The following is a 24461-nucleotide window of genomic DNA, read 5'->3' as shown; positions in this document are numbered from 1 at the left end:
GTACTTACCTATTACTGCAATGACGTCAAGATAATTTATGCAATATTTTTTGCATAAACAAAACCCAAAACAAGAGGTGTTTAAAATAACTCCTAAAACTGATTTCTAATAACTCCTGAATATTTCCTCAGAGGAAACTGTAGCCTACAGGATTTCAGCATCACATTCCAAGGAAAATAAAAAATATATTTCACGGTGATGTATTACTACTTTCTATGAAGATGCTTCCATATGTTTTCCTCTATTTTAACTTCAATAATCAGCCATGACCCTGATTTATTTTTTTTTTATATGAAGACAAGCCGAGAGAGTTGAGGATGTTCAGACTGCAGAAGAGAAGGCTCTAGGGAGTTCTAGCAACCTTCCAGTACCTAAAGGGGGCCTGCAAGAAAGCCGGAGAGGGACTTTTTACAAGGACAAGGGTGAATGGCTTTAAACTGAAAGAGTGTAGTTTTAGATTAGATATAAGGAAAAATTTCTTTACTGTGAGGGTGGCGAGACACCGGAATGGGTTGCCCAGATTAGTTATGGATGACCCATCCCTGGAGGTGTTCAAGGTCAGTTTCTATGAAGCTTTGAACAATCTGGAAAGTGTTCCTGCCATGACAGGGGTGTGGAACTGTGTGATTTTTAAGGTCCTTTCCAACCCAAACCATTCTATGATTCTTTATCACCAGACACTGATTTGAAAAAATACAGATCTGTATTTCAAAATTGTCTCTCATGATAGCTTATTTAAAACAGTCCCTGTCTGAGGAAGAAACCTCAAAGAAAATGTGAAAAAGTGGGTCTGAGCTGGGCTAAAAATCAACAAAACAACAGCGAAAGAGAGAACCTTCAGACAGATGAGCTCCTTGACCCAGCTCTTGGTGGGCCACACAAGTACCACTGGTGTCAGGACAGAAACTATTAGCTGACATGGGAGACAGGCAGTTCTGACAATTTCAGTGCAGCACACACTTAGTTTAGCTTAAAATGATTGTGAAACTGCTCCTTAAATCATCACTCTCTTGGAACAGTAAGCTGCACAGGAAGCACACTTAAAAGAGTTAAGTCCTGGCTTCAGTACAGTGAAATATGAGTTAGGCCACTGATGCATATAAAGCCAAGGTTTTGCTTGGGGGGGTTGGGGGGAGTATGATCATGGGAAGAGAGATGGTGAGTCACCTTTGAAAGAATATATAAAAATGAGAATGAAAATGGTTAGCAAAATGTTGAAATATTGAGCAGCTGAAAAAGAAATTAAAATTTAATAGGATATGTATGGATGGATGTGATGTTAAATGCATAAAATTTATACTTTCCTGGACTGAGCAGATGAGATTATAATGTGCCTTTGTGACAGAAGGAGGAGTTTTGAACACAAAAAGCCTACATGTATTGGCTTATTGTTTCCTGGGTAACATTGATGTAGCCCAAATTTTTTCTCTGTAAAGAAATGGTGTATCTTTGAAGTATAAAATAATCAAGAAATAAAATGGAAATGAAAAGAATTATAGTAATTACATTGTTTTTAATTCTCTACAGAGAAAGTTTACAGTCCTGGGAATAATTAAATATAAACAAATATGTAAATAATAGGATTTTTCAGTTTTGATTTTTAGCCAGATGCAAAGAGAGACAAATCCAATTGTGGCTTCAAAAAGGTTTCTCCCTTTATTTTATTAAAACCAGAAGTTATAAAGGGATTGTTTTCTTTTCAATATGATGAGAATAAAGACTTGAAAGATGTTGTAAATGAAACAATAAGAATACAAAATTGTTCTTAAAGGCATAGTTCATAATAAAAAAGTGATAGTCACATATTTGTCCTTTCCAACAAAGGTAAACATACTTTCTTTTTAATCCCAAACATTCCCACATTATTGCAGAAATTTTAAACTTTATTGACTATTAAATTTTCCTTTTTTTTGAAACTATAAATGGTGACATTGAAGTACCAAAGTAATGTTGCATGTAATCCTTTCTTAGTCTTCCTTCAGGTTGCTTTTGGTGTGAAATTTCAGCTTCAAGATTGGTCAGAGAATTACTGGCCAGTAGGCTGAAAAAAGTAATATTTGTATTATATAAAAACATATTTATTACTATTTATAATCAATATATATATATTACAAATCACAATTTATTATTTATGAAAAATGCAAATGAAGGATAACTAATTTCGTTCTTATGCATGATCTTTTGCCAAACTAGACTCAACTGAGAACATAAAGCTTCAAGACTGAGAAGATAAGCCATACTTGTCATGTGCACATTTTAGTTTTTATGTGGAAAAATTCCTCCTATTTCTTGTAGGTTTCTGAGTACCTGAAGGCAAATCAGCTGTTTTCATCCTGAGTATAAATGGGTGCATGTTCTGCATGTTCCTGACAGAGAAGTTACTATTCCTTGTGGTCGTTCCCTGTTATATTATAAGTGCCTGTAACTGAACATGTAACTGAACTTTTTCAAACGCTGAACTTTGGACAAGAGTCCTCATTTCTCACCTACCCACAGAGAGTACAGTAATTCCTAATTGATGCTTACTTGCAGAATTTTTATCTCTTGCTCACCTGCCACATCTCTAAAAGATTACTCCAGTACATCAAAGTCAGATGTTTTTTTCTTGATATATGAATTGGTCTACACTGTATTTACAATACTCAGAAGCTGACTGAATGGTTGTCATTTTTACACATACAAAAGAACTGGTCATTTCATTTCTATTTCTGACTCTCAGTCAGGGTATATATAGCCATAGGCAAATATGAAGTAACGGCTGTGGAGAAACGATTCCTCAGAATGTCACAGATTTATTTATTCAATCACTATCACCTAGCTGCAAAAGTACTCTAAGTAATGTTTGGCATAGAGGAGTCTTGGCAAGGTGTCTGACAATAGTTTGCAGACCTATTTCTCTATTTGGCTGCATGGGGAAATGTATCTTTGCAGAGGATTTTATCAATTGTTCTTCCCACTTACTTGGGTAATTGGCTTTTGACATGTTTGAGTATTTCTGAGAGCAACTAATTTTCCTGGGTTTTTGTTTGTTTTGTTTTGTTTTTTTCAGGAAATGGATAGCAACTGGGTCATATCAGTCACAAATAATTAGGCTTTGTCACTGCATTTTTTTATGAATACTGATAGAAGGACCTGATAAAAACAGTACTTGTTTTGTGAAATTTACTCTAAATGTAAGTCTAGTTACTAGAGACAAAATATTGTTAAGGTGCTGAGCAGTAGTTATTTATTCATCTTTGAGTATTGTTTGTCTATTGATGTGTTCAAAAGCATTGTTGAAAATACTTGAATAATGTATTTACTTAAGGAATCAAAGCTCTTCTGTTGAAACTTCCAGAGTCTATAAACATTGTAATTATATCGCCAGTGCCTTGGGAATTGTGTTTCTGATAGCCTGTTCTTTAGAATTTGTTTCAATTATACTGGTTCGGTTTGTTTATATTGAACATAATTTCTAACTTGTAAGTGAAAAATAATTTGGCAATATTTCACATTATATTGAATCTTCACATAGATAATTTTTTCACAAGTAGGTGATACCTGAAACAGAACATTAAACAGATGGGAGACTTTCACTGGTGTGAAAGTTAGCTGCTATGGGTATTTACTCAGGGTGCTTAATGAAAATGTCTGGCAAACTAAGCTGCTCAAGTGATGGGGAAGAATAAGTTCGTGACAGCTGGGAGAGTTTCTTGCTCAGGACTTTTTTTGGGTGCTCATGTGAAAGGGAACTTTGAACGTACAGAGATTATTTAAAATGCCATTTTGGAGCTAAAAAAGAGGTATTTCTGTGGATCTGCTGAAGCATTATCAGATGCTACAAACTGTTTCTTGTATTTAGGAAACTGAAGGGGTGTTGCAATTGGAGGAATGCAGTTGAATTAAGATGATGTCAGTTTATGGACAAGCAAATGTGTCTGTACATTAGTTTCAGAATAATATTTGTATCCATGGTAGTGAAACTGATAAATTATGTATTTTGAAAATTTCTGTGAGCACATCAATGACCTCTTTCACTTGTGATAACTTTCAAAGTAGCTGCAACTTCAGCTTTTCTTTCATCTGTTGGTACAGCAAGAAACATCCATTAAATCTTCATTCGCTTTAAAAAAATCTTTATACAACCACATCATAATATCAGAATTCATTTAATTCATGTATTCATCAGTAATTCCATATTGCAGGAATTCTAAAACAGATGAAGAAAAGGTGTAAGAAGTAAAGACATTGTGTTGGTAGCAAGACGTCTTAACCTGCTTCTCAAGTTCAAGCTTATTTACAAGTTCAGTCACACTAGATTATATCAGCTTGGCATTACTCAGTTAAAAAAACCTGAAAGGCAGAGATTACTGCCAAATGTAATAAATTCAAAAACAAAGTCCAAAATCATATCTTTAATGCTCTAACACATACTACTAAGAATCATATTTTGATATTATATTAGGGATGCTTTCCTGAATACGTACTTGAATACTCTGATGTAGTACCAGTTTTGAAAACCTTTGATTCTTGTTTCTTGATAGAAGCAAAATTACACTAAGTTTTATGGTCCTTAGAAGCAGTAGGGGTGCAGATGGGGTATCCTTCCATCAATGTAAATAATATGTCTTGCTTTCTTTTATTTCTGATATTTTGATGAACATCTTTATTTTTTCTTCTGGCGCTTTAGTCCTGTAGAAGCATGTTCATATGATGAGTTCTTAGGGTTGCTTAAATACCTAATGATTTTACCCCTTTAGGGTATGGCTATGGGAGATGAGCTAAGTCTAACTGAATATGACAGATTCCTTTCATTAAATAAACTGGACCTGCTTCCTCCTCTGTTCCTTCAAGTGGAGCTGTATGCTCCTGTTGTTTCCTGTAAACCGATTTTAATGCTTGTATGACTCCTTAGTGTGCCAATGCAGCTCACTAAGCCAGGTCAGGAAGATTCCAGCAATTAACATATTTTTTCTCCTGAATGAACTCACATCAGGGTCAGATAAGAATCAAACACTGATATCACTGGGAACAGTAGAAAGGGGTAAGAGGATGGAAAGAAGTGGGACCTTCTCACTGGGAACAAGCTACTGTCTTACAGAACTGCACCCTTAGCAGCTGCCGGTTAGCACTCATTCATCCACCACCTGAGCTGATAACATTTTAGGGACAGTGAGCTTGGCTAGTGTGCCCAAAGACTGAAAATCATGAACAATTGGCCTTTTTGTGTTGACCTAACTTTCCTCTTAGTACAATGTTACCTGTTTTCTTTTTGCTTGAAATAGACTTCTGCTGGGTATTGTTGAAGATGCTTTCACTTTAGAGTTCTTAATTTTTCTCATTTTCTTTGTTCCTCCTGTTGATAGGGTTTGTACTGCAAGTTTGACCTCATTTCATTTTTTAGGTTGTCTGTCAAACTGCTTGCACTCTAGAAATTTAGTAAAGATGGTTCTTTCTGAGAAGGAAAACATCCCAAATTAGTAATTAACCTTTTGTGATAAGGTGTACTTTTTCTTGCTGCCTCCTTCCAGCATATGACAGTTGTGCTTCCTAAGGTTCTGAGTTTCCTTCATCCTTGTTTTTTTATGATTCTTTAAGGAACATTTGCTATCTGATGTAAAACTGGCATTACAGTCTAGGACTTCTGCCTCCCTCTCAATAGAATTGTGTTGAATGGTTTGTCTGCAGTTCTTGTACTCCACAGAGGATGGTAAGAGGAGTTACCTCATCTTTACATATGGGGAATTGAGTCACTGGCTCAAGTTAAGCACCTCTCAAGGTCCATTGGAGTTTCATAGCTCTCATGTTAAGGAGCTAAAACCCCAAAGAGAGAAACTTAACATATTTTACATAAATTTTCAGTCTGTGGAGTCAATGGCAAATTCCAGTTGAGTTCAGTGGAGTCATGATTAACCTTAGTATGTCTTGCAAAGCAGAAATGTCAGGTAACATTCTCTGATTTGTTTATAAGATGGTTTTATAGTTCTGAAATGAGATCTTTTGGAGAAATGTGGTACTAATTCATACCCAGAAGATAAAGTAGTGCTAAGTAAAAGCAAATGTACCTTTATGATATATAAGATAGTAGGTGTGAGCTAACATTACATGAACTAGCATGCTTCAATGCTTGATTTATTATATAGGCAATAAACTGGTCCTGCAATACTCAGTGAAAGTGTAGCAACCACATGTATTACATGTACCACTACATTATTTTCCAATTCAGCCAGCTCTCTGTCTTGAATTGCAATATGCTTGCGCGAGCAATGTGGCAAAACAAAAACCTTCTAATTTTCTCCTGCCCAAACCAAAAGCATGAGCAAACATAACCTGATAGTGCACAGGACTGATAGGTTACACAAAACAATCTTAAGAGAATAAGCAGCACCTATACAACACCCTAACTACAGAGTTTTTTCAGTAACCAAAAGTTTGTTTGAAAAGCATTGATTTCTCTTCAATAAAAACATTACTGGAAAACTGAGTTGTTTAGAGATTTTTTGCCTGGCTAATCTTTTGGGTGTGTGGGATGTTTTTGACACACCTGCTAGTTTATCTGCTTAACCCAGCTGGAGGTATAAAATTATATTTTAAAAATCTGTTCTACCAACTCTCAAAAGACATCAGCGGTATGAACTTAATGAATAAGTGAGGAAGAGCATGTACTGTCAGTGGTGATGCCATTGGTATGTTGATGGTATCCAGCTCAGTGTCTGCTGCTCTAAGTGTAGACAGTGCAGTCTTCCAGATGTCCCAGTGTCTGGCCAAAATAGTGACAGTGATACAAAACAGATGGTCTTGTCTCAGGACAAAGAAGAGTTCGTGCAAGCTGGTAGTGGGATGGAACTGGAAGAAACGGCAGAGCTTCAGTTGTTAGATGCCATCTTGTACTCATTCTTATCTTTGATTCACAGTTAGCAGAGGTGACAAGGAGGGCAGTTATCCCTTTGCAACTAGGCACAAGTTTGAAGAGCAATAACAAAGATCCACAGTTTGTTTCTACCAGCTATATAATCTAAGAGTTTTTGCGATTATCATAGATTTACTGATACGTTTCTGTGTCAGTCTAGTCGCACCTAGAGCTTACGATGAATATTCACATGCAACACATCCTTTGCTAAATGTGGCTGTGCCCACAGAGTTTAGAGATTGTCCAGTCTGACATCATTCATATATGAGTCCCTCAGTTAACTAGAACTTTGCTAACACACCAGCGTGGGCTGCAGCCGGTTGCATTTGGGTATAGTGCTTGACTGAAAAGCATTATTTTTTTTTAAAATGAAAGATGCGCTAGTTTCTTAGTAGAAAATTTCAGCTGTTCAAGCATCTTGCTTCTGACTTAGTGTGTTTTTCTTTCCATGTAGATGATTCTCTGAAGGACAGTAAAGTGTTTGACTACTTTTAAAATTTGATAATTAAAAAGAAAAAAAAAAAGAAAAAAAAAAAGTTGGGGGAAGAGAGACGTAGAAATGTTTCCACTGCAGGAATCCTTGATCTAGGTAGGTTTACAGAATAGGGCACACAGATGCTCTAGTAACTGGCATTCCAGAAATGCTTGTAATAATAATATTTCAAAAGAAAGCTATTGGAAGATTCAGTGTTAGTGGAAATGTTCGGCATAAGATAGTTTGTAATTTTTATGCTTTGCCTCAACTTTCATTTCAATAAAAAGTGTATGAATTTCCGTTGGCCTCTTGCTAAGGGGCTGGTACAGTAAATTAGGTGGATGCAAAGAAATATGAATGTGGCCCCCAGTGCAAATTCATACAAAGCTGAACAATTTAATATCTTCTCTGAAATTCACTGTAGTTGCTTTATTTTTATTAATGTGTACCACTGAATTTATGAATTATTATTCATCTCACCTTGTTCTTATAAAACTTCATAAAAACAGCATGCAAATTATCAGTTTAATTTGAACTAGATTTAATAAAGAAAAACATAAACAACAGTAATGTTGAATTCAGAATTTTGGACATATATTTTAAGGAACATCTGTACTGCATTAACCAAATATGCTTGAAAAATATTATGGCTGGCTCCTTTTTGATAGAAAATAAAAATCCAACCTGAAATTAAAAACAAAATGAAACCTTTTGGATATGCATTCCTTTCTAATGCTTTGATATTTTTGATACGATTGAAAAAAAAAATGACTTAAACAAGGCTTTTTCTATTATTATGACAAATCTCTTTTTGGTTTTTCTCTTTAAGAATGCAGAGTTGGACCGAGGTCTGAATTGCATATGCCATTAAATGTAGTGGTTGCATAAGTAATAACCATCAGAATTAGCGCTGATTAGAAATATTGATCCAAATTTGCTTTTAATTTTTAAAGTTATTTTACTTAAAGCTGAAGTGCAAAAAAAAAAAAAAAAAGCTTGCCAAGGTAAAACATTAAAAGACATTCCTTTTGCCTTCTGAAGTCCAGAATTTGTGATTGGTTTATGGATTTTCTCATTATGGCCTTTTTATGGTTCTGTATTATTATTATAGTGGAAGTACTTTTGTGCAATTGTGGCAGTTGCAGTAATGCATTATAGAATGTGATGTAACAAGTGAAATACTCTAAATGATATTTTATTGGAAATGTAGAGTTAATTGATGTGCTCCATTCAATAGTAGATTCGTGTTATTGTAAAAATAAAGTGTTTGAAATAATTCTTTAGTGCTGAATGAAACTGCCTAGTTGAAAGTGCAGACCAATGTGTTTGAAGTTACTGCTGATGTGGAGCAACAGTGGTTATGTAGTCAGAGGGTGTAGTTATGTAGTAACGGTACGTAGTAATGGCTGTAAACTGAAAGAGGGTAGGTTTAGATTAGATATAAGTGAGAAGTTCTTTACTGTGAGGGTGATGAGGCACTGGCACAGGTTGCCCAGAGCAGCTGTGGCTGCCCCATCCCTGGCAGTGTTCAAGGCCATGTTGGACAGGGCTTTGAGTAACCTGGTCTAATGGAAGGTGTCCCTACCCATGGCAGGCAGTTGGAACTATCTGGTCTTTCAGGTCACTTCCAACGAAAACCATTCTATGATGATAGGATTCTGTTTGGTGATATTATATCATTTGGCCTAGAATTACCAGTAGGGAATGATAAGAGGGTATGATGCCAGCTCTTTTCAACTGTGGTATTGGATTTTCTCATTTAAATAAAATAAGACTGCAGTATTGCATTCAGTCAGTGCTTTGGGCAGTTAGTATATCCAAGGCTTGCTTTATAAACTTCCAACTGTCTGATTTGGAATAAGGATCTGAAGTCCAGACACTGCATCTTAAGCGAGACTCTTAATCCCCTATGTCTGATACATCAGTCTTGCCTGCAAGTAATTTGTTTTATATGATAAACAAATATTCCACCTAGTGGAAAAAGGGAGAATACGCAGGAGCCTTGTGGGCCAGTGCTTAGTGCAGTTGTCCAAGTTTCGGAAGTGTGTTCAAATGAAACTAGAACAACTTCATTACAAAAGGATACTTTGTGTGTTAATTCCAGTCCCATCTTAAAATAAGAATATGGAGGAACTGAAGACATATTAGTCTCTCTATTGCTGATTAAAAGCGAAAACTCCAATCAGTGTTTCATGGTATATTTCAGTACCTTCAAACAAGCCTGCTTTCTGTAATCTGAGGTTGGTTTGTGTTTTTGGCTGTGGGATGGGATTCTGCTAGATTGGCTCTGACGAATGACACAGGTAGAAGTGGAATTGCAAACTCAAAGACTTTGCAGCATCATGTTTCAATTGGTTTTGCATACATCCATCACTGTAAGGACAAATATTTAGGGAATTTACTGTCAACTTGAGATGCTTATAAAGTAAGATGTCCTCAGAGCATTGGGTCCAGATTTCTAAAATTGCTCTAAGGAATGAGAGTCTCTGGATGGATTTACTTAGGATGATATTTGCATCAACAGCCTATGGTGTGGGTCTGAATCGGTTAGATGCCAGTATTTGAAGACCTTGATAGGAAAACGTATGAGAAAATATGTACCAGACTAACAGCATTGCCTATTCTATTATGTTGAAGTCATAGATGAATAAAAAGAAACAAAGCAAGATGTCCTATAGCTAGTGTATTGCAGAAGATAACTCCAGTTTTGTTTGTGTTGAAGTAAATGATTAAACATAATTTTGGGGAATGGAGCATCAGGTGTTCTAGATAAATTGTTCTTTGTCTGGAAGTTTAATTCCTGCTTTTTTCCAACTGTTCTTTTGGGGTTTTATTGGACTCTCTTGATATTGGTAAGAAAATTTACCTGAAATGGAAAGGGTTTATTAACATAATAGGAAACATAGAACTGTGGCATATAAAGCAGCGTAAATTCCTGGAATTCAAACAGAACTGCTATTGGCAATAGGGGGATTCTGTTGTTCTGGGGGGGATGAGTAATTTTTTTTGTCTGTTTGGGGTTTTTGGGGGTTATCTTGTTTTATTTTTAATGAGAGCAGTGGAATGTATTTGGAATCTGTGCTTCAGTCAACAATCCCTGACAAATCAATGCTATGTATATGGAATGCATCAGTGTCTATATCAATGTCTATCATGATGCAAAAATACTGCCTTAAGAAATTGATGGCTTCAAAGAAAGAGGCATTATTTTACTGGTGCATCAGAATTGACTGGTTGCCTGCAAGAACAGAGATCAGAATTCATTGTCTGAATTTTTTCTCTCATGTGAAAACATTTAGGGCTTTTCTGAGCATTAGACTGAGCAAACTCTGAGCTGTCATACCCTCTCTAAAGATGAACCAGGACTTTTTTGCAGCTTTGCACCTTATACTTCTTGAATTACTCCTGTTTTATAATGGAGGAAGGAGGCAAAAGTGACTGGATCATAACAAGCAATGTAGCACATAACTTGATTACTTCAGCCTTCTGTACAACTGCATTTTCACTGCATTTAATATGAATTTTGCGTAAGAAGACCTCTGTCCTTAAAGTGAATGGTGTATGTGAGTCCTGTAGGAGATGTTTATAAGATTATTCCACAGGCTGTCAACCCAAGACGTTAAACAATCTTGCACAGTTTCTAGAACTCTTGGCGTTAGTGCCCCTTTCCCCAGTCCTTCTACCCCCAAAAGAAAGGAAGTACATAATTACTAACATCCTATTTATAAACGTTATCTTGTTACTGGGCTATGTTTTTGTTTAGCTGAAATAGATACCCTTTTTCCCCTTTATGATGAAAACTGTCTATAAAAAAAATCACAAAGAATTTAGCTTAGTGCAGCATTATCATTAATACAGAAAACATCTGGTTCTGAGCTATGGTATGCTACACTTGTGATCTTTATCTCACTTTTAAGTATTTTTGTGTATTGTTGTTATGGCAATGCATGAAGATTGCAGCTGTGTGAATTTATTTTGGTGAATTGCTGATTTGAGAAAAATTGGAGGTTGGGTTTTCTTTGTAAGTAGGTAGGTTTTTTTACTACACAGAACGTACTTAATGCAAATTACATTAGGACCAAGGTAGGGTCTTCACACACCTTATTCATGTAGGGAAGAGCAGATAATTAAGCTTAAATCAAAGGAATACAGTGTACAGTGATGCATTAAAATAACAAACTTTTATTAGCACAAGTGAGATTGTTTCATTTACGTGAACGGCCGGTCTATCACTCTACAAAGACAGGTAACAATTTTCTAAGGATTTGAGAAGTTTCACAGTATTCTTGTCATCCATCACATAAGCAGACCTCAACTTGGCTTTTCTTTCTCTCTTTTTTCAGTGAATTACCTCATTTCTGCTCAATAAAATCACTGAACTGTTCAGCTGTATCATCGCTTGTTGCTCTAGCAAATAATTCAAAGATCCAGTGTTTCAGACACTGTAACTGAATTGACTTCTCATGAAACCTTTTTTTTTGCTAAAACTGCTTTTTTTCTGATTTTACATAGAACCGTCTGAACCTTTGGAAACCTTTATTTTATTTTATGGTTTTGATTGTTAAAATGCATTATTGCACTCATTCTTTGTATTCATTTTGATAATGTCCTTATTTATGAACAAATATTCTTCTGCAAATCATGCCTCAATTGTTGAACAATATGCACACACACTGAGTTTAGTTCTAAAATTACTTTATGATTTATTGTTGTTTTTTTTTAATTAAGGGCCTTTGATAGTGAGTGTGGTCAATCAGAAAGATCGCCAGATGACATGTAAACTTGATCACAACTCAAAAACTCCCATCCACGGTTATGGGTATTGGGAACAAGGCAGATTCTCAAAGGCCAGTTGCTTTAGTGAGAAAAAAATGCAGTACCTGCACTATAAATTTCAGGCATCCAGAAGAGACTGAAATCATTCTCTACTGAGGCAGAAGCGCAGTAATCAGAATGAAATCGAATGCTGCAATTATTCCTCAGATTTGGTTATAGGGTTATACTTCTCTGTCTAGCTGGAATATTAACAGCTTTTTGTAGCTTGCCATGGACAAATTACATCCATTGCTGAATGTGACCACTGAAAATTCCTTGGAAAAAAAATAACAATTTTATATGATGTAGTTTGGGGGTTTTTAAATCTGCATTTTTGCATGAACATTAATGTTACTGGTCTAAAAGTATGTGAGAATAAATCAATACTGCATAATATTCTGTCTACTTGTCTGTTAGCTACGACCTCTGACATACAAGCTTCTTGCACAAAGTTTCACTTTGTTTTCTCTTGAGACAAAAATGTTGACTAAAAATTTTAGAAGGCCATGTTTTTGATAGACAGATTCAAATATAAAAGCTATGATACAAGGCGGCCTATGTCGTTGCTCTACTAAAACAGTCATAGTCATCAGAGAGCCAAAAGTTAATCAAGCAGAGAACTGCTGAAAACCTTATTTAAAGAAATCACATCTGTTTAGGGAAAAAAAAAAAACAAACCCTGAGGCATATGCTTCAATTTCATTTAAACTGTAATCCATCCAGTGGTTTACATCTGTTAAGAAATATGGAACTTTTCACACCTCTTTAAAGCACAATTAAACTGTATTTATTTTAATACATAATGTGTTCTGAATATGTAATGCCTTTCTGAAATGACTCATAGATGATTAATTTCATAATTCTTTATTATACAGCCTTCCAAGTCCTTTGAATCAATTTGTATATTAAACATAGATTAAATTTAAAGAGAAAGGTGTGGAAATGGTGTAGTTTGATGCCAGAAACTTCAAAACTGTCAATTTAATATCACCGAGACAATGAATTTTAGGAGGAAGGAGAGTTTCTTTAAAATAAAATATAACCGATAAAAGAATCTAGTTCAAGGACTTAGTCACAAAAAAATCATTTGAATTGAACTGTAACCTTGCTGTTCTTGAATGTTGCTTAGTAAAATGGGTAAACATTCCCAGAAAGTGTTTTTAACATGACGTAATGCTGACAATCTGACCATACAATCTGGAGTTTGAAGCACAGCAGTAAAAGTAGTGCCTATGAACTATAGAGGAGAACCAGAAATATTTCAAGTAGTTATTCGGGGACTTGTATCTCACTCTTTTGTGTATGAAATAAGCCTGGTGTTCCACTATGTATCTGTAATGACTACTTGTGTATTTTAAATTGTAATTGAACATTGCCTCTTCTAATCTGTAAATTCTCTGTGACTTCTCCACATCTGGTGTTGGGATTTAAAGTCTGCCATTATGCACTTTCTGTTCCACTCAGATCCTTTACCATCAGGTTTCTTTTGTAAACATAAATATATGAAAATTCATATGTATCCATTATCTGGATAACAGTCTAACTGAGGTACACTATTCCAGTGTCATCTTGGACAGAAAAATCTGAGAGCCTGAGCTGTCTTCCTGCAAAGTGAGAATGATTTCAAAGTAGCAGAAAATGCAGTTAGTATTGAGTTGCCCAAATATTACAGCAATATGGTGGGTATAAGTACAGATCTTATGGTTTCTTTCAATGTGATGTGTGTATCCATTTTACATTCTCTGGGTGTGAGAGCACTTATTTTACCAATATTTTTTCATTGCTAAGTGAATGGATAATGACAAAAATCAGAGGAGGAGCATACACTCAAAAAAGGTGATTTTTCTCTTTGATATGCCTTCGATATGCCCTACATCAAATGGAGCTATTGAACAGAATCTCTTGTTGACAAGTTTTTAATAAATGGATCAGAGAAATAACGATTGAAAAAAATACACAGCACTGTTTGAAGTGGAAATGACAGTGAATATTTCACAAGGAAACCCTTGTAAGACGGTAAAAATATATATAAATAAAAATCCTCTTAAATGTCTTTTCCTGTTATTATACAAGTAACTGTGTGGTTTATTCCTGATTTTTGAGTTGCTCCATTCTTCAGGGATTCTACAGGTGAAGCGCCTTTATTGCTACAAAATGTAATGGTGTGTTCATCCAGTCATTCTGTCTTGTTGCAGAGGATCTTGATGATCTAAGAATGGAAGGAGTAACAAGTGTGATGTCTTCTGGGAGCAAATTCAATCAAACTCGAAGCGCTTATACAGCTGAGCCTCAAGCAAAGGTCACGTTGAATATCTGCGCAAGATGTGCCAGGTAAAAAGCAAAACAAAACCAGATCATGCTAACCAGTGCATTCTTTTCCCCAGGTTTTCAGCTATGTGTTGAGCGTATGGGCCAGGTGATGACCTCTCTTGGGCTAAAGAAAAAATAATTACTTAGCTACTGGCTACCCTATGACCTCTAGCATTTGGGTTGTGCAACTTATGTTTATGCTTGATATGTCACCTCAACAATGAATCAAAGAACATAGTTAGTCTTAGGCCTTACTTCACAGCTTGAAACTATTTTAAACCTTTCTGTCTCTGAATTTCATTAGTTATTTGAGCTTCTGTGGTTTTGCAGGGGATGAATCGAGGAATTTAATGGTTCAAATCCAATTTGAAAAGCACCTGTATAAATGGAGATTTAGTTGCACAGGTGCAGTTCAGGATTTCAAATAGTTGCTTCTTAGCACTTTATAATCTCATCCTGTTTCACCTCTGAGAAATAATCGGGTTGAACCCCTTTTTGGTTTTGACAGCTGGAAATAATTCTTGCATATACAGTATGACGGACAAATATACAGGTTGGTATTCCGGTAGCCAAGTCAACTTGAGAATGCAACACTAACGGAAACCCCTTAAATTTCCTAGATGCATTCTTCTGTGTAGACAAAAGCTCATTTGGGGAAAGGATTTAAGCCTGTTTAAATGACAAAACTAGCCTTCTCACCCTTCTGTTAATGGTTCAGATTAGCAAGAACAATACAGAGGCATGCCAATTTTATCTGCCTGCCTTTGCCAATGGCTGCTCTATTGTGTAGTTTGAGAGGGGATTAGCGGCTTGTAAATAAAAAGCAACCTGTGGTGAAATTAAGTCAAAAGTTTGGCCATATGCCACCCTACGTTTCTACTTCTTTCCCATTTTGCTTGTAAATTACTGCTTTTAAAAAGGCACTTCTATAGGAAGAGGGGCTTCAAAACTTTTTTTTGATGCTCTGGGAGCATAACTACAAGCATACTGAGTCACCCATGCAATAGCATCTCTTTTGCAGGGTTGTGGAGCCTCAAGGAGCTTCAGCTCATAGTGCTATCAGAGCAGGAGTGCCTGGATGGCCATGTATTCTAGAGAGTTTTGCTGTCCGCAGTGTGGCCTTATACTTTAAAAAAACAGCAGACATTCTAGTCGTGGGATTCTTCCCAATTCTCTACAAACAAATTGCTTGCAAAATATTGTAAAAATGTTGTAAAATGTTTCCAAACAACTAGCTACATTAAAGTGTGGCAGCTTCTTTTTTTTTTAACTATTATCAGTTGTCCATGGATTAACAAGTAGAAAGGTAAGGAAAATAGAAATGTTAAGTTTTCTACATGGTCTTTTTGAATTTATGTAAAATCCTGTATGGATTACTATGAAGGTTAATTAAATTTTAAATTCCCTAAAGTAGCCGCTAACAGCAGGTGCCAAGACACTATATATTCTCTCAGTCCTGCACAGCAGGGAATAAACGGCTCAGATCTTGAGCCAAACCTGGCAACCTTGGTTATTGTTATTGTCCTTTGACTGGCTATACTGTTTGACTCTGCAGTCTAAAATATGAGTTGTGAGAGAAAGATCTCATTAAATCCCCTTTTGTCACTGATCAGAGAATGCAAAGCAATGGTTTATTTCACCTATATACCTTCATTCCCTACCCTGTGTAATAAAAGTTGGTGAGGAATTGGATGATACCTGCTTGACTGTGGATCTTTTCACTCTTGTTGCAGTTTGTTTCTTTAAACTTTGGAGGAATTAAAAAATTATACCATCTCGCTGGTGGCAAGGGAAGTCAAAGGAGAGAAATGGGTATCGCTGTTGTATTCAGTAGTGAGGAAACTAGCATTTATTCTTCAAGATGATGAAGGTCTACCTACTTTTTTAGAGCATTCCTTCCTTCTTACTGAGTCTGAGGACACCTTTCCACAGAGTTATTAGTGCAGTTAGCTCTCTTTTGATAGATGCCTCCTCAGTGGGTTTGTCAGATGCCTTCCTGCAGCAGCTGAAGTAATGGGTAGGGAGAGTTGCATGAAGTAAGTGGCTTCAAGGACACAAAGATATTTTTTTTTCCTGTTTGGATCCAATAACAATTCAATTTTCTGTTACTCAGTGACACAGCCATTGAAATTACTGTGCTATAAGATCACAGCTTGAGTATTTGGGTCATCTCTGTGAAAATTCCTAAGTGTTGGCAGTTATCTGTATTCCTATGGCAAAGCCTAATATTTATTATAAGGTCATAATACAGAACCTATTAGTATATGTACTTGGTTTCGAAGTGATACTTTTATGATTTTATATATTCTAAGTAGTATTGTGCACTGTATACTTTATGTATCAGTAATAGGGGATTTGATTTGAGGCACATTTAAATACAGTTGAAAAAGAAACTAGTATAAGTATCCTGCCTGACCAATTTGGTGGCCTTCTATGGTGGGGCTATGGAACTGATGGACAGGGGTAGAGCAGCTGACGTCATCTACGTGGATTTGTGCAAAGCGTTCGACACTGTCCCACACAACATCCTTGTCTCTAAATTGGAGAGACATCAATTTGATAGGTGGAGTACTCAGTGGATAAAGAACTGGCTGGATGGCTGCACACAGAGTTGTGGTCAATGGCTCAATGTCCGTCTGGAGACCAGTAACGAGTGGTGTCCCTCAGGGATCGGTGTTGGGACTGGTCTTGTTCAACATCTATGTTGGTGACATGGACAGTGGGATTGAGTGCACCGTCAGCAAGTTTGCCGATGACACCAGGCTGTGTACTTTGGCTGATACCCTGGAGGGAAGGAATGCCATCCAGAGGGACCTTGACATGCTTGTGAGGTGGGCTGATGCCAACCTCATGAAGTTTAACCATGTCAAGTGCAAGGTCCTACACCTGGGTCGGAGCAATCCCAGGCACAGCTACAGGTTGGGCAGAGAAAAGATTCAGAGCAGCCCTGCAGAGAAAGACTCTGGGGTGCTGGTTGATGAGAAACTGAATATGAGCCAGCTTCATTGTGCACTTGCAGCCCAGAAAGCCAACCGTATCCTGGGCTGCACCAAAAGGAGCGTGACCAGCAGGTCGAAGGAGGTGATCCTGCCCCTCTGCTCTGCTCTTGTGAGACCTCACCTGGAGTATTGTGTGCAGTTCTGGTGTCCTCAACGTAAAAAGGACATGGAACTGTTGGAACAAGTCCAGAGGAGGGCCCCGAGGATGATCAGGGCACTGGAGCACCTCTCTTATGAAGACAGGCTGTGAAAGTCGGGGCTGTTCAGCGTGGAGAAGAGAAAGCTGCGTGGAGACCTCATAGCAGCCTTCCAGTATCTGAAGGGGGGCTGTAAGGATGCTGGGGAGGGACTCTTTATTAGGGACTGTAGTGATAGGATAAGGGGTAACGAGTTAAACAGGGGAAGTTTAGATTGGGTGTAAGGAGGAAATTCTTTCCTGTTAGGGTGGTGAGGCACTGGAATGGGTTGTCCAAGGAAGCTGTGAATGCTCCATCCCTGGCGGTGTTCAAGGCCAGGTTGGACAGAGCCTTGGGTTTCATGGTTTAGTGTGAGGTGTCCCTGCCCATGGCAGGGTGGGTTGGAACTAGATGATCTTAAGGTCCTTTCCAACCCTAACTATTCTTTGATTCTATGTTGTTATTGATTGTTGTTATTAGACTGGATATTAGGAAGAATTTCTTCACATGGAGGGTAATCAGGTATTGGAACATTCTTCCCAGGGAAGTGGTGGAATCACCATCCCTTGGAAATGTTCAAAAACCACGTAGATGAGGCCCTCTGTGATATGGTTTAGTCATGGTCTTGGCAGTCCTGGGGTACTGGTTAGATTTGATGATCTTAAAGATCTTTTCCAACCTAGTTGATGCTATGATTCTATGATTATGCATACTTTTGTTAATAATTAAACAGGTGTCTTTCCTCTTAATTTTATCCAATTTTTTGTTCTGTAAAAGGGATTTGAAATGAATGGGGCTATTAATGTCAGTGGGTGTTCTGTAGATAATAGTGCCTGTCAAATCAGGTTACTGAATCAGGTTTGCTGAAGGTATTTTGGCTGTCTGTAGGAAGATGACTCTCACTTGAAATTTGATTGGCAGAGTTCCAAATGTTAGGAAATGTGCTTCGTGGTTCAGACAAAAAGTTTAATTTTATTCTTCCATAATCTAGTTAATCTAGTTCATTCACCTGATTGTTTTTTTGTTTTAAATGGTCTGCTCTGATTACTCTCCAGTTAATTTACCTTCTGTGATATCTCATCCAGAAGGTTTCTTACTTCCTTAGCTATGTTGGGGCTCTTCTGAGAGGGATTTATTTAAACAACTGAATGAGTTCCTCAGTACTAGCCTTAATTTAATTTGACTTAATTTTTTGGGGTCTCACTTGGAAAGGACCAGTATTCTTACTGAAGTTCTAACCTGCTTCTTCTTAAAATTGTGTGTAAGTTTTAGAACCTCCTGCTAATAGGATTACATTTTCTTGCCCTACATCATTTGGGCTCACTTATTTGAGAATTAGAAAGAACAGGTCTGTGACTGTGTGTAAGTTGCTTAAGCTTTAGAGGAGTGTCAGTTTAATTCTGTATGCCCACTGAGAGCACCTGCAGTAGGGTATAGTGCAGCAGTATATCTCTTCAACAGCTTCGATAGCTTCCTGCAAATGGGCTAAATATGGAAGTACAGTGACTTGTGAAAAGAATGGACTAAACCAACTGTTTTCTCCAGCTGAGATATTTGTCATAGGACTTAGTTTAGCTCCAATTTACTCATTCCCTTTGTAGTTCCCTTTCCTGTATGAGAAAATCAGGACCCAAATTCTAGAATGTAATAATAGGAGGATATTACAAGCAGCTTCTGGTTCCTTCGTTCTCTGTCAGTATGGCCTTATTCTTTTGCTAGTAACTGGCACTTAGTTCAATCTGGTGTTTAATGTCCTGTGTAGCTGGTTTTCTCTTACTGTCACTAGGCTGTTACTCTGCACAGAAATAGTTCTTCTCTTTGAACTCCCCTATTCTATTTCTGACACAGTGTTTTAACACATCGTCAGAAGATCTTAAAAGAGAACTCCAAATAGGAGTGACTGTAGCTCAAGATAAAAATCTATTTTGTTACAAAGCAAATTAAATGTAGTTTATGTTGTGAGGGAAACCTGCCATGCTGTTGAGGCATTGCGTTTGTCAAAATGTTCTCCCTTGCCTTGGGTCTCTCAAACAAAGCTAAGAGCCTTTTTATGAATCATGAGAAATGAGCATGAGAATGGACATAATTTGAACTGGAATAAAACCCTAAAACTTCTAATGTATTTTCTTCCTTAGAAAGTGGTATCTTCAATGCTGATAATTTTACCAATCTTCAGGTAACAGAGTTATCACAACCCAGGTCAGTAATTTTAATAAAAGGTAGAGTTCTCCACCGAGACATTTAGGAGGTAGATAGGGAGTTCTTTCAAGCTATGACACCAATTTGGTCTTCACAGCTTATGATTTAAAAAAAAAAATAAAAAAAATTAAAAAATCCCCCCCCCAAACAACCTTTAAAAAACAGAAAAAAGAAAATAAAAGGAGGGGTTAATTCTCCTCGAGTATAAATTGGGTTGTAGATTGGAATATAGCTGTAGGAAACAGAGAGCTTACTGTTTTCTGTGTAGATGTTTCACACACGATGAGCGAAATGCAGATGGATAACAGCTTTAAGAGGTTTTGAAATGGGAAAGTAGCTACAGAACAATGTTATTCCCATAGCTGCTCTTGGACTACAGTGCAAGTGTAGCAGCATATCAAGTCATCTAAATAAAGGGGTGACATCATTCACAAGGTGGAACAAAACAAGGTTTATTGATACAGAAAAAAGGCTACAAACCCCCTTGTATTTGGAAGGTTTGCTGTTTGCTATTTAGTCTGGAAAATTAGCGAAAAACACTTTTAGTATAACTGATCTGGATTTAGATCCTTTGAAAAAAATTATTATAATAAAAATTCCTTCTTCAGCTATAGTCTGACTGACTTAAATTATAGAGTGATTCATTCTATAACACGATTCTGTGAATCCCTCCTCACATACAGGCAACACAAATGAACTTCAGGTTTGGTCGATGAATCACAAGACACCCTCACACATAAGCAAATTCATATGGATTAAATAAAGATCTAAATGAATATTTGTTAAAGCCAAACAGTACTTCCACATTTTCTTACGTACTGTGACTCAAACATTAAGAATTTTGCAAGAATATAATCAGACATAAGGTTTAAGGTAATGTACTATTGAATGGATTTTAGGGGGTTTTCTTTTTCCTTTTTTTTTTTGGAAGGGGGTAAGGACCACCCATTAGCCTTATATGCCCACTGCCATGCTCAAAAGTTAAATCTTGCTCTTGTGGAGTCTTGCCAATGCATTCCTGGAAGTAAGAAGCTTTTTGTTTTTAACAGCGCAAGGGCTGCATTCATTCTTCTTAACATCAATAGAATACAAAAAAGGGGTTGCATGTGATTAAAAAAGAAATGGGATTATAGAAAACATACTGTGCCACAAGCTTGAAGGCTTCTGAACAAGAATGTTGGGAAGGGGCACTAGTCGCATACAAATGCAGGTTTGAGATGCAATATTGTAGTTAATATTTTAAGATAAACCAGAGCAAAGCCACGATGTCCTGAACACTTTTAACATATTAGAGAAATCAAATATATATAAAAGCACATTTGCACATTAAAAAAGTAGATGTGGCTCTTCTGTCTGTTACCATTGGGACATGGAGTACAGTTAAAGTGTATTAACTTGTGTGCTTGAGCTGATAATGTACAATAAATGAGATGCTTTGTGCATGCTACCTTTTACAGATGCTCTCTGAAAACTTAGTTTGGAAAAAACACTCAAAAATTCTCATGTCATTTTGTGTTGCCTGTGAAATCTCCATCACTGCACTGCTCATCATCTGTACGTCTGACTCCTTTAAGATGTCTTATCTCCTTGTCCTCCAAACAATCTTCAAGTTTGCTTGCTTATTTACTAAGGCCAGTTAACTTCTCTTTAACCATCTGAAGTTTTGTCAATATCATAGTAAATCTGATTTTCTACACCCTTATCTACACCATTTTGATGCAAACCTGGAACACAGTCATATAAACTGCATGAAACTAAGTGAAATTTAACAATCATATGTAGATTCTCAGAAATATACTGCTGGACTTTAAGCAGATTTTAATGTCATAGAGCCATGAGGACCATGCAAATGTGGGAGAGGAGATGAGAGAATTGAATGAACCAGCTACAATTTGTCATAAATTGCAGAATTATGGAGGAAAGAATAGAACTGTTGTCTGAACTGGACATGATATATATTTCTAAAAAAAGAATAGGAATTAAATGTTTGGTCAGGGAATTCTTTGGTGTTAATCTATCTTCAACCATTTTAAATGGTAAGAGTTTGTATGGAAATGCTTTATCTGAGTAGCGCAAAGCTTTAACAATACCAGTGAGACTTGAGGTCATTAAAAAGCATTTGGTGGAAAATTTGATAATGAGCTATGCAGAAAGTAGTGTCTGAAGCTTGGCAAGTGGATCTCGTTTAACTATCTAAAGCAGAAAAGCTGATGACTGTAAATAGAAAAAAAACCCTGCTCTTAAAGAAGCCATGTTACTGTGTGTACCGTCCACAGACAACATTAAAGAAACTTTGGACAACAAAGAGAAATATTAATTAAATTAATTACCCCTGTGACGAAGTTCATAAGTACTGACAAAAGACTACATTTTAAAAGGAATTAAAGATGATGGGCTCCTGGAAGATTTCCTCAAGGGGAGGAAGGAAGCCTCCTGAGCTTCCTCGGCTTCAGCTGTGCACTACATCCCTTCCTTATTCTTTATGGTTAGCCTGCTCCCTTTGTCATTGTGTTCCCTGCACAGAAACTATTGGGTAAGCTGACTTGTCTTTTGAAGTGGAGTGGATTCTCCTGTCTTGTCCAGACGTGTAATCCCAGACTAACTCCACAACCGGGGAGCAGGAGGTGTTAGGGAATTGGTGCTGCAACATGCAACATTTGGATAGTCTGATCAGGCAGGGTGAAGAAGAAAGGCAACCTCTGACATCCTGGTGAAGATGCCATAGATCCTGGAAGATGGGAGGATGTAGAGTTTGCTCCTTTGTGTGGTTTTTAATGAGTGGTCTCGGTTTATATTCTGCTAAATTAGACCAAGCCATCACCTTCCTCTCCATTTTCAGCGGCTTGTGATTTTTTTCCTAGTCTTTTTCCTAGGCTGAGCTGTTTTGGTGTGAGTCTCTCTAAAGGGAGTAGTATCTTGAAAACGCGTGCAGGACTAAAAGGCATCAAAACTCCATGGACTATTTTCCCCTTATCGCATATGCAACAGTATGTGGTGTCTGGGTGAGATGATAAAAGGCTGCGCCTACATTGAAATCTGGCAGGGAGAGTTCTGCCTGTGCAGTATTACCTTAGCTGCTACATGAGTTATCAAAACTATTCAGGGACAGCATCTACAGATGCTGATGTAAAGGTGGTTGAGGTATGTTTACATGAACTCTAATCAGCCCTTTAACTGCAGTGCTAATATAAAACAAGAGGTAATGGAAATAGGTAGAAGAGAACCTGATCACTGGGAATATAAAGTTATCTATTCCTAACAGAGTTAAGAGTAGAGCACTAGAGTGTATGTGACTTCAAAGGATGTCTTTAAATCCTGGTTTTTTTTATAGACTTGAACTTCCTTCCTAATTTAATATTTTGTGGAGAGTAACCTACAAATGGTGGAACTTGGAATGCCTATGAGCAGAAATCGGGATTTGGGGAGCATAAATTGTAATTTCTGATATCAAAATCATGATGTAACATGATATATCTATTTGGATAACCTAACATCACATTTCCTCTTTAGACCCAACCCATAGTTTTGTTTCCTCTTTTTCCTTTCTTGCTACCCCCCAAAAGTCTGTGTAAATAAATGCATGCTGAGTATACTGTCAGAGTAAAAGGTACAGAGCACCCAGATGACTTGCATCTGAATCTTTTATTATGCTCCCCACTAAGTTCCATTTTTTTCTTTTATTGACTGTTTGATTTTGTGACCCCTTTTTCCTTCCTAGCCTTATTCTCCATGGTGAATTTTACATAAATTTGTCCTTTTGTACATTTAAATGGGCTTTGATTTGCCTTGAGTGCAGCCTTTTGCACAGAAGTGTAGCAAAGGACACCCTAAGATTTGTATTTTGCTATTTGTGGGGTTTATAAGAGTTTTTAGTCTTTTTCCATGTGGAACATGTCATCTTTGAAAGGAAACAGCTAATTTCTGTTTAATCATGCAGCAGAAAGGTAGGAAACACAGGATGATATCATGTCATACGATTTATATTTCTAATTAATCAATGATATACACATGTCAGAAAGAATAACCTGCCAAATACTACATATAATCCCTTGTTTGGCTCTGTATGCTGTGCTGTAATACTGGGGAAAGGATACAGGTATACATGCGGCTTGGTACATGCATTTGCATGAAGAATGGGTTTTGTATGTCTGCCCAGTAGTGGTAAGGCCAGCTTAGTGACTGAGTTTCTGGCAGAAACTTCTGGTTTGTTAATTTTCCAGAAATTTGGGAACAAGTGGCTTCAAAGTACCAAGGGACAAAAATGTTTCCAAACTGAAGTGATTGGTAAAGAAATAATTTTGGGGGAAAAATTCTCTGATTTGTGTTCATGCGCAGAATGTTAGGACATTTATGTTCAAATGTTGACAAACCTTTCTTTTTTTCTTTTCCTTTCCCTTTCCCATCTTGCATTTCATGTTAGCTTTCTGTCTGTGTATTATTTCTAAGTGCTGCTTAGAAATAGCCTAAGAAATAGTCTAATATTCCATGTGACTCATGTCACTTTTTTTGTTCTTTTTTTCCTTTTTTTTCATTTTTGCAACCTTAATTTTTTGGATCACTTGTTTCAAAGAACTGTATTTTCTTCACATTTGTCTGTG

General features: G+C 36.9%; 1 protein-coding gene across 4 annotated transcripts in view; it reads left to right on the top strand.

Annotated features, from left to right (window-relative positions):
* The window catches only part of CUNH8orf34 (chromosome unknown C8orf34 homolog), a 166393-nt gene that overhangs the window by 94086 nt on the left and 47846 nt on the right, over positions 1–24461 (top strand). For all 4 annotated transcript variants that reach the window (XM_062633227.1, XM_062633226.1, XM_062633228.1 and 1 more), the window contains one exon: positions 14375–14510. In XM_062633227.1, the coding sequence (XP_062489211.1) occupies positions 14375–14510 (136 nt within the window). The remainder of the gene's footprint in view (positions 1–14374; positions 14511–24461) is intronic.

This window comes from Pezoporus occidentalis, unplaced genomic scaffold (assembly GCF_034315485.1).
Source record: "Pezoporus occidentalis ecotype Australia unplaced genomic scaffold, CSIRO_AGI_Poc_V1 ctg4, whole genome shotgun sequence".
NCBI lineage: Eukaryota > Metazoa > Chordata > Aves > Psittaciformes > Psittacidae > Pezoporus > Pezoporus occidentalis.
Note: the sequence above shows the minus strand (reverse complement) of the source record. Positions and strands in the feature narration are given on the sequence as shown.